Genomic DNA, 13,811 nt, shown 5'->3' on the forward strand with positions numbered 1-13,811 from the left:
GTGGGGTTCTGTCCCGGTGGTGATTGCAGGGGCGGGATTCAAGGGTGGAGGTGCGGGAAGTGGAGGAGATGCGGTAGAGAGCATCGTCGACTTTGTCGGAGGGGAAATTGTGGTCTTTGAAGAAGGAGGCCAAATTCTACCCCCCCCCCCACCTTTTATCTCAGCCCAGTTGGCACACCAGCTTCATTTCTGAAAAGGGCTTATGCCCGAAACGTCAGTTCTCCTGCTCCTCAGATGCTGCCTGGCCTGCTACGCTTTTCCAGCACCACACTTTTCAACTCTGGTCTCCAGCATCTGCAGTCCTCACTTTCTCCTTGGAAATGTTAACTTTGTTTCTCTCTCCACAATGTTGCAAGACTTGCTGGGTTTTTCCAGCGTTTTATGTTTGTTTAAACCTGACTTAAATTAACATAGAGAAAGTACTCATTGGTTTAGCAACCATAAAAGTGCATAAATATACAGACCGGATGAGATGTATCACAGGCTGTTGAAGGTATCAAGGGAGGAGATAGCAAAGACCTGGCACAGTGGGTCCAAAATTGATTGAGAGGCAAGAAGCAGAGGGTGATCTGAGGGGGATGTTTGTGTGACTGGAAGTAAGTTTCCATTGGCTTCTACAGGACTCAGTGTTTGGGCCCTTGTTCTTTATGGTATACATTAATGATTTATACTTAAATGTAAGGGTCCGACATAAAAATTGGAAGGGTGGTAATTAGCGAAAACGATAGCCAGAAAATATCAACAGACTGTCAGGTGGTTAGAGCCTTGACAAATGGAATTCACCTAGAAAGGTGTGAAGCAAAGCACTTTAAGAAAGCTAATAAGGCAAGGAATTACATTATGGATGGTCAGATCCTGGAAAATACTGAAGATGAGAAGGACCTTGGTGTGCACATTCACAGATCTCTGAAATTGGTTAGCAACGTTAGATCACATGGAATCTGGAGGAGCTAAGTAATAGGATACAAAATTGGCTTAGAGGCTAAAAACAGAGGGCTGGTGGTGGGGAGTTGTTTTTTTTAGACTGGAGGCCTGTGACCAGTGGTGTGATGCAAGGTTCCGTACTGTGACCACTGTTTTTTTGTAATTTATATAAATGATTTAGATGTGAATGTAGGAGGCATTGTTAGTAGGTTTGCAGATGATACTAAAATTGGTGACGTAGTGGACAGTGAAGAAGGTTATCTCCAAGTACAACAGGGCTTGATGTGGGCCAATGTGCTGAGTAGTGACAGATGGAGTTTAATATAGAAAAATGTGAGGTTTTGCATTTGGTAATGCAAATCGTGACAGGACTTGTACAGTTAATTGTAGGGCTCTGGGGTATGTTGCTGAATGAAGAGATCTAGGGGTGCAGGTGCATAGTTCCTTGAAAGTAGAGTCGCAGGTAGACAGAGTGGTGAAGAAGGCGTTTGGTATGCTTGCCTCCATTAGTCAGTGCATTGAGTATAGAAGTCGTGTTGTCATGTTACGGCTGTACAGGACATTGGTGAGACCACTTTTAGAATACTGCTATTAGAATGATGTTGTTAAACTTGGAACGGGTTCAGAAAAGATTTACAAGAATGTTGGGAGGATTGGAGAGTCTTATCAGAAGAGTCTTCGTAGTCTGGGGCCTTTTTCCATGGAGCATTAGAGGCTGAGTGTGATTCATACAGGCATATAAAATCATGAGGGGCATCGATAGAGTGAATAGCCAGCATCTTTTTTTGTCTGCAGTAGAGGAGTCTAAAGCCAGAGAGCATAGGTTTAAGGTGAGAAGGAAAAGATTTAAAAGGGAGCTAAGGGACAACATTTTCATGCAAGGGATGGTACATGTATGGAATATATGTGTGTGGAACAGAGGAAGTGGTGGAGACAGTTACAATTATGCATTTAAAAGGCAACTGGATGGGTACATGAATAGGAAGGGTTTAAAGGGATGTAGGCCAAATGCTGCCAAATAGGACTAGCTCAGTTTAGGATACCTGGTTGGCATGGACGAGTTTAACTGAAGGGTCTGTTTCCATGCTATACAACTTTATGACTCTGTAAGTTGGCAAGGTAAGTAAGTGGTTAAGGCATGTGGGATATAAGTGCTAAGGCAGAGAAATCAAAAGTAGGGAGGTTATTTTAGATCTGTAAAAACACTGGTTAGTCACAACTTGAGTACTGTGTGCAGTTCCAGTCACGTACAGGAAGGAAGTGACTGAACCAGAGAGGGCGCAGAGGAAACTTACCAGGATGCTGCTTCAGCTGAAGAGTCTGAGCTATGAGGAAAGTTTGGATAGGCTGGGGTTATTTTCCCTGGAGCACTAAAGGTTGAGAGGTGACATGTTCAAGATTATTACAGACATATCTAGGTTGGAAAGGAAAGCACACCTTCTATACGAGAAGGGTCAATAAACAGAAGGCATAAACTTATAGTAAGAGGTAGAAGGCAAAGAGGAGAGTTAAGATTTCTTTTCATCCAAATAACGGTGGGAGTCTGGAACCCATTGCATGAGTCAGAAACTCACTCAACCTTGAAACAGTATTTAGGTATTCATTTGTGGTTGCCAGAGCAATGAGCCAAAGCTGAAAATGGCATTTGTGTAGTCAGATCTTTGTTGACTGGCATGGGCATAATGGACTGATTAACTTCTTTCTGTGTTTTAAATACCTATAAGTCAATTAATGTGAATCAGAACCTGGGAATCCTGTATTAGTAGCTCATTTCTTAACTCTCCAAAGCCAATCCTTCATCTCTGAGGCACAAGCAACGAGTGTAAGTCCTGCCCACTTGTCTGAATGGATTTAGCTTCAACACCACTCATCCATAATGGCAGCAATGTGTTCCATATTACAGTAACTCTCACAGGCTCCTGTGACAGCATTTTCGAGATCTTTGACCTCAATTACTGACAGCATCGTCTGCAAGTTTCCTACCAAGTCCCCCAGATGTTGCTGTTCCTTTCCTGTCACTCAGTCAAACTCTGTTTAAGTTGGGTAATTTTGTTTTATCAGTATGGAAAGTTTGATCTTCCACAAAATTAATAGCCTCTTCAGGGCAGTGAGAGTGTTCAAAAGTTAATGACGAACTGAGTAGACGATTGAAACACTCATTTGTACCTCATTTAACAAAGCCTAAAGATGAAAGTCTTGTTCATTTGATTTCTATAGACAATTTTCCTTAACAGCACATCTGCTGGAGCAACTTGAGGCTGCAGAAAGATTCTTAAATTTGGTAGTGTATTCCCTGGGGCTATCACAACAAATTCTACCAACAGCCAACTTTCTGATCATTTTGTCCATAAACAGCATTACCTTAAGTTGAACACTAAAGTCAGATTCTACCAGCCTGTTGTCCTTACCACCCTGCTACGTAGCAGGGAATCCTGGGTCTGCTATAGATGCTGGATGAAAGCTGTGGACCCCTTCCATCAAAGACACCTGACTCATCCTGAAAATTAAATATCAAGGTAATGAGACATAAATTCACTGATGTAAGCAATAGGACCTTTCATCATTCTGGGCTCAACAGCATGAACACTATCCTCCAGAAAAATCCTCTTAGATAGATGGGCTATGTTTCCTGAAGAAGGGCTCATGCCCGAAACGTTGATTCTCCTGTTCCCTGGATGCTGCCTGACCTGCTGCGCTTTTCCAGCAACACATTTTCAGCTCTGATCTCCAGCAGTCCTCACTTTCTCCTATGTTTCTTGTAAGGATGATTACACAATTGTCAAGAAGATCTTCAAATGGGAACTATCTTAGTGCAAGTTATATTATGGCTACAATTTCAAAGGATTTATATCACCCAAAATAAAAATTCTGACTAGATTCTGCACTGCACACCACACCCATGGTTGAGGAAGTACTGCAGCCCGGCAAGCATTGAAATTTGTTTCAGCATGATTTGAGAACTGTCTATGCCAAACAACATTTAAGGTGCCCAGAGAAAGGCCAGATGTGGTGCAGCTGCAGAAGTTTCTTTCATCACCAGAAGTGTCAATATGAAATCCCAATTCTGCAGACTCCTTTATCAGACTTTCCAATTATGAGGAAGCCCATAGAGGGTAATGAAGTAAACTAGAACTTGGACATACTTGAAGACCAGGAGGTTGGATAGTGTTGAATTACTGACATCAAGATTTGTTCTTCTGTGCATGTTCTGGGCATTTCAGTATGTGTCATTGGAGTAATGAAGACAAATGGTTTCATTGTCAATTCTGCTGCAGATTCTGCACCATGGTGTTCAAATCTACATGTATGCTGACACCACCTGGGGGTGACACTACCTTCACCTCTCTGATTCTGTACATACCTCTGCATTAAAAACACCAGGTCTGATTAAGACAGAAAATTTTCCAATTAAAGATTGTAAGACTAAAACCATTGCATTCAGCCACTACTGCAAAGTCCTTTCCACCCTCACCCATTGTCTCAGATTTGATCAACATGATCAACTTCACTGTCCAATTCAGCCATAAATTAACTTTTGATCTTGCATCTCCTCCATCTTTCACATTTAACATTGTCATCAGTTTTGCTCCTGCCTTAGCTTATCTATTGCTGAAATACATATCACCAATGCTTTAAATTCTGCAAGATATAACTTCCAAAGCAGCTCATGCACAGCAATCATATCTTGCAACTGCCATAATCTTGAATTCATAAGGAAGTCTGTTGCCTGAATTCAAACCTACATCAGGTCCCAAACACCATCACCCCTGTGGCCTTGTTCCTCCACTTATCCCTCAAATGCTCGGACTGCACAACCATTGAGAATTCTTCAATCCTAACCTGGACTGTTGACCGAACCCAGACTACGCATTCCTTCACCTACAAGTGAGGATTATGCGTTTAACACCTACCCTATAAGCTCCTCAAGTTTCTGCCTAAACTTCTTCAGTTCTATCCTCCTTAAAACCTACCTCTGACCAAACTTTTAATCACATTTTCTATCATCTGCATTGTCCATTTTTCACTTCATACACACACTCATAACCCCTTTCTTCTGAAGTGCTTTGGCATAGTTAATAGTTTATGTAAGTACAAGTTCCAAGTCTTTGAACAATGAGTTTTAGTGAAATATTCAACTTGTTTAGAGAGTTATTTTTATGGCACCTTTTGGTACACAGTCTACTCACCTGTTTGAATTTTACAGGTGATGGTCCATTTCCAGGGGTCATTGATCTGTACGGGTCAGTTGGTGGGATGGTTGAACATCGAGCTAGTCTCTTGGCAAACCATGGATTTCTGACACTGGCTTTAGGGTATTTTGGCTTTGATGACCTCCCACAGGATTTTACGAATCTTGATTTGGAATATTTCGAAGAAGCTGTGAACCTCTTGAGAAGCCATCCAAAGGTGAGATTTAGAAAATAGTTTTATAAAATAATTTATGAGAAAGTAGAGGAGAAGACTGCAGGTCTATAAGGCTACCCTCTTCAGACACAATGCAGCTATATTTATCATTTCACCCATTGACTCCAATGGCCCCTTCAGTCAAACTTTCCAAGGAGAGGTGTAAGTGAAAAACCTCAAGCCAGATTCTAGAACTTGCCTTGAAATCCCTGAAGGCAGTGAAAGTTATAGTGACTGATATGGCTGCAATTAATTTGGTGAAAATCTATTGCAAGCATGTCCACCAAATGACTCAAAAAACCATCATGTCGAGGCCTTGAGCATTATGAAACACAGAGACACATGTGAAGCATGGGGGAAGGTCCACCAAAACTTTACTAAGGTTAGTATAACTTCCATTCAGAAAGATTGAAGACAAATTGGTTTGAATGTTGAAATCATTACCACAAGGACTAGTTGAGGTGACAACCGTTGTTGCATTCAATGTGAAACTAGATAACAGCATGAGGGACAAAAGAAGAAGGAGTCATCCTTTTTATAAACAATGACATGCCTTTTCTGTGCACAAGTACTTAACAGATAAGTGTCATCCAAATATGGTTTACTATACTTGGTTAAATTTTAAATATTTTTTAAAATGATATTAAAGGATTAGAGAGAGCTAAAGGAGGAGAAACAATTTAACACTGCAGAATATGCAGTTTACAAAATTGAATTTATTTTCACAAAAAGATACATGATTGAGAGAGATTTGATAATGCTTAAATACTGTAGATTTTGAATGTAAAAATTCACCAAAGATTCTTCGACAGCACCTTCCAAACCTACAACCACTTCCATCTTAAAGGACAAGGGCAACAGTTACTTGGGATTACCATCAAGTTCCTCCCCAAGTCATTCATCATTTTGAGTTGGACAAGGTTAAAAAGCACACAACACCAGATTATAATCCAACAGGTTTATTTGGAAGCACTAGCTTTCGAAGCGCTGCTCCTTTAGGTGATTGTAGGGTACTTTGCAACCACCTGATGAAGGAACGGCACTTCAAAAACTAGTGCTTCCAAATAAACGTGTTGAACTATATAACCCGACGTTATGTGATTTTTAACTTCGTCCACCCAATCCAACACCAGCTCGTCCAAATCATTTTGAGTTGGAAATAGTTCACCTTTCTTCACCGTCAGTGGGGCAAAATCTTGGAACTTCCTCCCTATAAGATTTATCGTGCTTTCTCCGTATAGCACATGAACTGCAGCAGTTCAAAAAAGCAGCTTATCACCGCCTTCTTAACAGCAAGTAGGGACGGACAATAGGTGCTGGCCAGCCAGCAATGCTAATGTCCTACAAAGAATTTTAAGAAAATTATTTTATTTGGATGTGATCGCAAACGCGGAAGGCACACGAGCAAAATGATAAGGCCACGAGTGTAAAGAAAACATTGGGATGAGGTAAGCGTATTGCAATCTTTATTGATTTGGAAGTTGAAAATTATGCTTGCTCTCCTGAATGCAATTGCAATACCCCTGTAATGTCAATATAAAATACACACAGAGGAGAAGTCTTTGCAGCTCCTCATGCATAAAACCTAATCTTACCCAAGATAAAGAATAAATGGATGTTGCTAAATTTTTCTTGTATTCATTCATGGGCACTAATGGCTGTGCACAGCAACTATTGCCTGTCACTAGTAGTCCTTGAGAAGGTGGTGATGAGTGACCTTCTTGAACTGCTGCAGTCCATGTAGATCTGCAATGCCAGCGACAGAGAAGGAACATCAATTTATTTCCTAGTTAGGATGATGAATGGCTTGGAAGGGACCGTACAGGTAATACAGTCTGCTGTGCTTCTCCTCAATGATAGGTTTGATAAGGTTTGTCTAAGGAGTCTTAGTTTTTCTGTATGACTGTATAAACAGTACAGTTACATCATTTTATTACCAGGTTAAGGGTCCTGGAATTGGAGCAATAGGAATTTCAAAAGGAGGAGATCTAGTTCTCTCGATGACCACGTTTTTGCCACATGTGATAGCAGCAGTTAGTATCGGTGGATGCAATGCAAACACATTGGGAAATCTGCACTACAAAGACATCACTCTTCCAGGTCTTGGTGTTACTATAGAAAGGGTCAAGTTTCTAGAATCCAAGCTGATCGATATCTCTGAGGTGACAAATGACCCAATGGAGGAAGAAAACAAGGATTGTATTATCCCAATAGAAAAGGCTGAGGGCCATTTTTTGTTTGTGGTTGGAGAAGATGACAAGAATTGGAGAACTCCACTCTATGCTCAGCAGGCTGTTAAAAAACTGAAAGAAAATGGCAAAGAGAATTATGAACTTATTACTTATCCTGAGGCTGGCCATCTCCTGGAGCCCTCATATTTTCCATTTTGCTACGCTTCTTTTCATCGATTGGTGGGACAGCCTGTGGTATGGGGAGGGAAAGTGAAACCACATGCACTGGCACAGATAGATCTGTGGCCAAGGGTGCAGGCATTTCTACGAAAACATCTCGAACATCAGAACAAGTTGTGAAGCTGTTCAGTGTTCGCATTCCAGTATTAGTGAATAAATTGCATTTTCCAGATTTACTTTAATCCAGTTAATTGGTCATAAATGATTTCCTTTTTTTTATAATTATATTTTACTCAAAATTTAAATATGTAATCTATTGTTTTGCAATGCAAAAACTGTAATTTGCTACTGAATTCCAAAACTAACTTTTACCTGCTAGTTACACTTTAGCAATTTTATTGAGGGGTGAAATCATTTTTGCATTAAATCCAAAATTTTCTGTATGAATGCCATTTTTCAAGTGCCTTAGGATAAACTGAATTTTAGTGTTGGTCCTTGAGTCTTTGAAACTAAATATCTGGGGTTGACAAATGCCTTTGGACTTTTATTAATTTAACATAAATGAATAAATATAAAATCATAAACTGAAGAATGCAGAAAAAGAAGATCTTCAGCTTAACAGCAATCAATGCAAAATGTTCACTGTACCAATATATATTGTTTGAAGGGTATCAGATGAATTTTCTCTTCTCTCCCTTTCTTTCAACCAATAAATGCCATTATTAAAAAAATTGTGTACGTGTTCCCAGTCTTGCAGCTTATGTTTTAAGAGTATTTTATTTTCTCCCATTGTAAAAATCCATAATTCAACCTGACTTTGTAAGAAGTGCCCAACAACCAAAGAATCGATCAAACCTCTTCAGATCTCTACACAGACAATGGCTCGAGACTGTTTAGCTGAATCACCTCTGTACATCCAGATTGGCTTCTGCAGGGACCGGCGAACGTGGAGCCTCGTCTATCTGGGATCCTTTCTGCTGATGATTTCTGCAAAAAAATCTGTATTCTTCAGTAAGGTTATTGATGTATGAGGGAGGGTGGGAGACTGATGAAAAGTTTTCTGAAGCTGTCCTAAATTTTGGACAGGAAGCTCAAGAATTTCTTTCTTTTGTTAAATTGGCCATCAGAACATTTAAACTCTCCTCACCCCATACCTCAATTTTTCCATTCCTCCCCATTTTCCCCCAATGCCTTCCCAATCTCCTACCTTTTCTAAAAAATTTTAAGTCTGATGTTTTATCCCATCGCAATGTGTGCGATTTAAAGTTAATTTCTTTTTGCACCTTTTCTTGCAAGTTTCCTTCCTCCAATCCATTCTTGTTTCCCCCCACCCACATCCCTGAGTCCCGTCACCAGTCTCCCTTCAAACCATCTCTCCCCCTCTCAACCCCATGTTTCTCATTCTCTCTGAAAGGAAATGCTGTCACATCTTTCAGAATAGCCACCTTTCTGTTGAACATTGATTGAGCCAATCACACCCAGCTTAAAAGTCCAATCTAAGATTTCATTTGTCTTCGGCTGAACAAATTTCTCCCCACAATTCACAATTATCTTTTCAGCAATGTAAATTGGTGCTTATTATCTTTTTAAGGTAGCTTGCCTTGCAGTTATGTTCTTTTCTTTTAACTTACCATGTAATATCTTATTTACTTCAATATTATCCTGTTCAGTCACCTTTCTAGTTGTCTGAACTTGTTTGAAATTTCATTATTTGAGACTGTTGAAACTATCTGTTTTGTTCCTAGATATTTGTGTTAGTGTTTTTCAGCTACACATAGATCCTTGTTTTCTTACACTGCATCTTTAAATATAATCCTTCTATATGTGGATTGCAATTTTAGTAAATGGTGACAGTTTTGTTGTGGGGCTGAAAATGGCAGGCAGCTATGATATATCTGATATAATTTTGAGGCAGCATAATAGCTCAGTGGTGAGCACTGTTGCCTCACAGACTTGGGTTCAACTCTACCCGGGCGACTGGAGTTTGCATGCTCTCCCTGTATCTGTGTGAGTTTCCTCCCACAGTCCACAGATATGCAGGTTAGTGGATTGGCCATGCTAAATTGCCCATAGTATTCAGGCTGTAGAGGTTGGGTGGATTAGCCATGGGGAATGCAGGGCTGGGTAGGGGGTTGGGCCTGGGTGAGATGCTCTTTGGCCGTTTGGTGTGGGCTTGATGGGCCAAGTGGCCTGCTTCCGCACTGTAAGAATTCTATGAGGTATGACAGACATCAGGTAGAAATACAATTGAGAATCCAGCTGAATATAAGTTAAGAGTCAAAAGAGTGTGGTGTTGGAAAAGCACAGCTGGTCATGCAGCATCCGAGGAGCAGGAGAGTCGCGTTTCGAAGATAAGCTCTTCATCAGGAATGCCAGCACCACACTCTTCTAATGTGATTGCCAGCATCTACAGTCCTCATATTCTCCTAGCTGAATATAAGTAAAGAGGGGACCTGAGAAATCAAATAAGAGAAGAGGCGAGTATGAATAGAGACTAGCACCCAACATTAAAGGAAACTTCCAAATCTTCTATAGGTATATAAATAGGAAAAGGGTAATTAAAAGAGGAATAGGTTTGATCAGAACCCAAAAAAGGGATTTAAAAACAAGGCAGCAGCATAATTGCTTATGTCACTACTTTGGATCTGTCTTTATCAAGGAATGACGTGGAGGTGCCGATGTTGGACTGAGGTGTACAGATTTAAAAATCACGCAACACCAGGTTATAGTCCAACAGGTTTTGTTTGGAAGTACCGGCTGTCAGAGCGCTGCTCCTTCATCAGGTAACTAGTGGGACGGGATCATAAGACACAGAATTTATAGCAAAAAGTCACAGTGTCATGCAATTAAAATGGTACAGTGAACTAATCTAAATTACTGTTAAGTCTTTCATCTTTTAGAATGGGTTGCAGGTTTCGGTTCATTCATATGTAAGTCCTGGAACTACTTTTAAATCACAGTCTTGAGATAACTTAAAGCTTTATAAAAAAACAGTGACATCTCAGCTCAGATAATGTATTAAAGGTGTGAGGTTAGAGTTTGTATCCCAAACTTGAGTCAGACTGGTTCTATTTCCAAAGTAGAACCAGGTATCCTAAATTGAACTAGTCCCATTTCCCTCTAAGTCCTTACTATTCACGTACCTTCTAAATGTCCCTTGGTTTTCCTGATATACACAAATGATCTGGAGTTTTATGTACATAGCACAAATTCAAAATTGTGGATGACCCAATGCTTGAAAGCATTGCAAACCCCAAGAATAGTATGGAACCTCAAAAGTATCCAGGTAAATTACCGGAATGGATACATGACGGATGGAAGTCTGACACTGAGGAATGTGAGGTGATTCATTTTGGTGGGAAGAAAATGATGAGACAGTATAAAGGGTACAACTGTAACGGATACAAGAGCAAAGGGGGCTGGAAGGGTTGAGAGAGCAATTAATAAAGCATATAATGTCCTGGGCTTTATTAATGGAAACATAGAGCACGTGAGAAAGGGGGTTCATTTTGAATGTATGTAAGACACTGACTTGGCCTCAGGCTTTAGGAAGGATGAGAAGGAATTGGAGAATATATAGAAGAGATATGTAAGAATGGTTTCAGGAATGAGGATCATTTATTATGAAGGTAGATTGAAGAAGTTAATACTGTTTAAAATCTTGAGGAACGTGGACATTGTTTCCTCCTACTGTCCATATCAAGCTCTTCAATAGACACTTAAGCTTTGAGCATCTCCTTTAGCAGTCTTTAGTCACTGTGATCAATAATCAATGCTGGTTCATGAAGGAGGGTTCCAGTCGAGTGAAGGAAGGACCTGAGGGAACCTCTTCATCCCACCTGGTGAGCCAAAAGATCTTGTGTAACCTACAGCTGATAGGCTTGGCATCTACAAATTGGTGGACTGTTATTTGCTTGGATAGGAATTATTGCCTTGTTTGCTTTTATCTAGAAACTACCATGAAGGTATTGTTCAGCACAATATTATTGACATTCACTTTTGATAGGTTTTGTGTTTGGCATACTTCTATTTATGAAGATATTTTTGTGTGAGAATTTGAATTTAGTGAAAAGTAATAACTGCCTCAGTTGTCAAATAAAACTGGAGCCATAGAACAGTACCATCAGTCATTTGGCCAGTGCAGGGACTCCAGATTCCCACAACAGCAACTCAGCTCATTCTGAAGAAGGATCACTGGTTCCAAATCATTGACTCTGCTCTGCCTCAACAAATGGTGAATGCAACAAAATAAACAAAGTCTTGAACTTGCTAGCTAATTATTACAAAGTCGAAAGAGTGTATGGTCACTTTAAGACTAGAAGTGTTTTTCTGAATTTAAGGTACAGGAACTGCTGCCAGTACACAGAACAGCTAAGAGATAGGCTGTTCCAAAATGGACACATGTAACACTTGGCTGTTAGATGGTTACCTGAGTCTTGGTTGCTGGTTTGACAATAGGTTCAGAAAAGATTTACAAGGATGTTGCTCGGGTTGGAGGATTTGATCTACAGGGAGAAGCTGAATAATCTGGGGCTGTTTTCCCTGAGTGTCGAAGGCTGAGGGGAGATCTTCTAAGTGGTTTATAAAATCATGAGGTGCACAGATAGGATAAATAGACAAAGTCTTTTTCCTGGGGTGGTCCAGAATTGAGGGCATAGATTTAGGGTGAGAGGGGAAAGATATAAAAGGGACCTAAGGGGCAACCTTTTCACACACAGGGTGGTGCATGTATGGAATGAGCTGCCAGAGTAAGTGGTGGATGTTGGTACAATTGCAACATTCAAAAGGCATCTGGATGGGCATATGAATAGGAAGTGTTTAGAGGGATATGGGCCAAGTGCTAGCAAATGGGACTAGATTAGGTTGGAATATCTGGTCGGCATGGACGAGTTGTACCAAAGGGTCTGTTTCCGTGCTGTATATCTCTAAGACTCTAATTCAAATTTAACCAGTTAATTTAAATTATACCCAGGATACCAAAACCCAGTTGAGATTGAATTCATTGTATTGACAACATCGGATGAATGAGAGGGTACGATGTTGGGGATCTAAAAAATGAGAGCATTTCGAAGCTTGGTCAGAGCAACTGTCAACCAAAGAAATAAACATCTCGCTGTCAAAAAAAATCTCAGAAGGCACAATCTATCAAAAGGTATCTTTTCCAATAAAAGCTGTAAGAAGTAAGAAATGACCCAGGGAGAAAAAAGCAGAATCGGAAGGACAGATGGAAGTAACTGATTTGGAAGACCAGACGGAAGACAGCATAAGAGACCGTAGGGACTTTGAGAGATCAAGTTAATGTCATGCTTAATAGTTGTATTATTCCAGCAGCATTTTAATAGAGTCGGGAGTCAGATAATGATTAATTAAGAAAAGGGAGCTCAGACTTCTTAGTATTGTTTGTTTAGTGTTCACTGTTAGAGTTAGGAAAATAAGTTGCTTTTTTTAAACAATGGAAATCAGGGGTTTCCTTTCACTCACATTTTGAGCAGATTATGAGGGGAGGCGAGCTTTTCCAAGGATTTTAGTTTTAATTAACACAGGGTTTTGATCTCCCTGTCATAACACCAAACATCAAGCTTTCGGGAGAATCTCCCACCCAACATGGAAATTAAAGGTCACAAACAGAATAAGACACAAGACAACACGTATAGACACAAAATTTTAAATTATGACCTTTATTGGTAAAAGAACCAGTGGGAAGGGAACTATTCCAACAATACAGACTAGATAGTAGTTGCTGGATTAGTGGTGCTGGAAGAGCACAGCAGTTCAGGCAGCATCTGATGAGAAGTAAAATCCACGTTTCGGGAAAAAGCCCTTCATCAGGAATAAAGGCAGAGAGCCTGAAGCATGGAGAGATAAGCTAGAGGAGGGTGGGGGTGCGGAGAAAGTAGCATAGAGTACAATAGGTGAGTGGGGGAGGGGATGAAGGTGATAGGTCGAGGGCGGAGTGGATAGGTGGAAAAGAAGATAGGCAGGTAGGACAAGTCATGGGGACAGTGCTGAGCTGGAAGTTTGAAACTAGGGAAGGGGAAATGAGGAAACTGTTGAAGTCCACATTGATGCCCTGGGGTTGAAGTGTTCCGAGCGGAAGATGAGGCGTTCTTCCTCCAGGCATCTGGTGGTGAG

At 40.5% G+C, this 13,811-nt stretch overlaps 1 protein-coding gene across 3 annotated transcripts in view; it reads left to right on the forward strand.

Moving 5' to 3' along the window:
* LOC122553780 (acyl-coenzyme A thioesterase 1-like) overlaps nucleotides 1-13,811 on the forward strand; it is a 42,120-nt gene that overhangs the window by 3,729 nt on the left and 24,580 nt on the right. For 2 of the 3 annotated variants that reach the window (XM_043698093.1, XM_043698094.1), the window contains exon 2: nucleotides 5,129-5,331. In XM_043698093.1, coding sequence (XP_043554028.1) covers nucleotides 5,129-5,331 — 203 coding nt within the window. Of the gene's footprint in view, nucleotides 1-5,128; nucleotides 5,332-7,268; nucleotides 8,612-13,811 lie in introns of those variants that run through there. The other variant, XM_043698092.1, reaches the window with a different exon arrangement.

Source organism: Chiloscyllium plagiosum, chromosome 10, assembly GCF_004010195.1.
Source record: "Chiloscyllium plagiosum isolate BGI_BamShark_2017 chromosome 10, ASM401019v2, whole genome shotgun sequence".
Lineage (NCBI taxonomy): Eukaryota > Metazoa > Chordata > Chondrichthyes > Orectolobiformes > Hemiscylliidae > Chiloscyllium > Chiloscyllium plagiosum.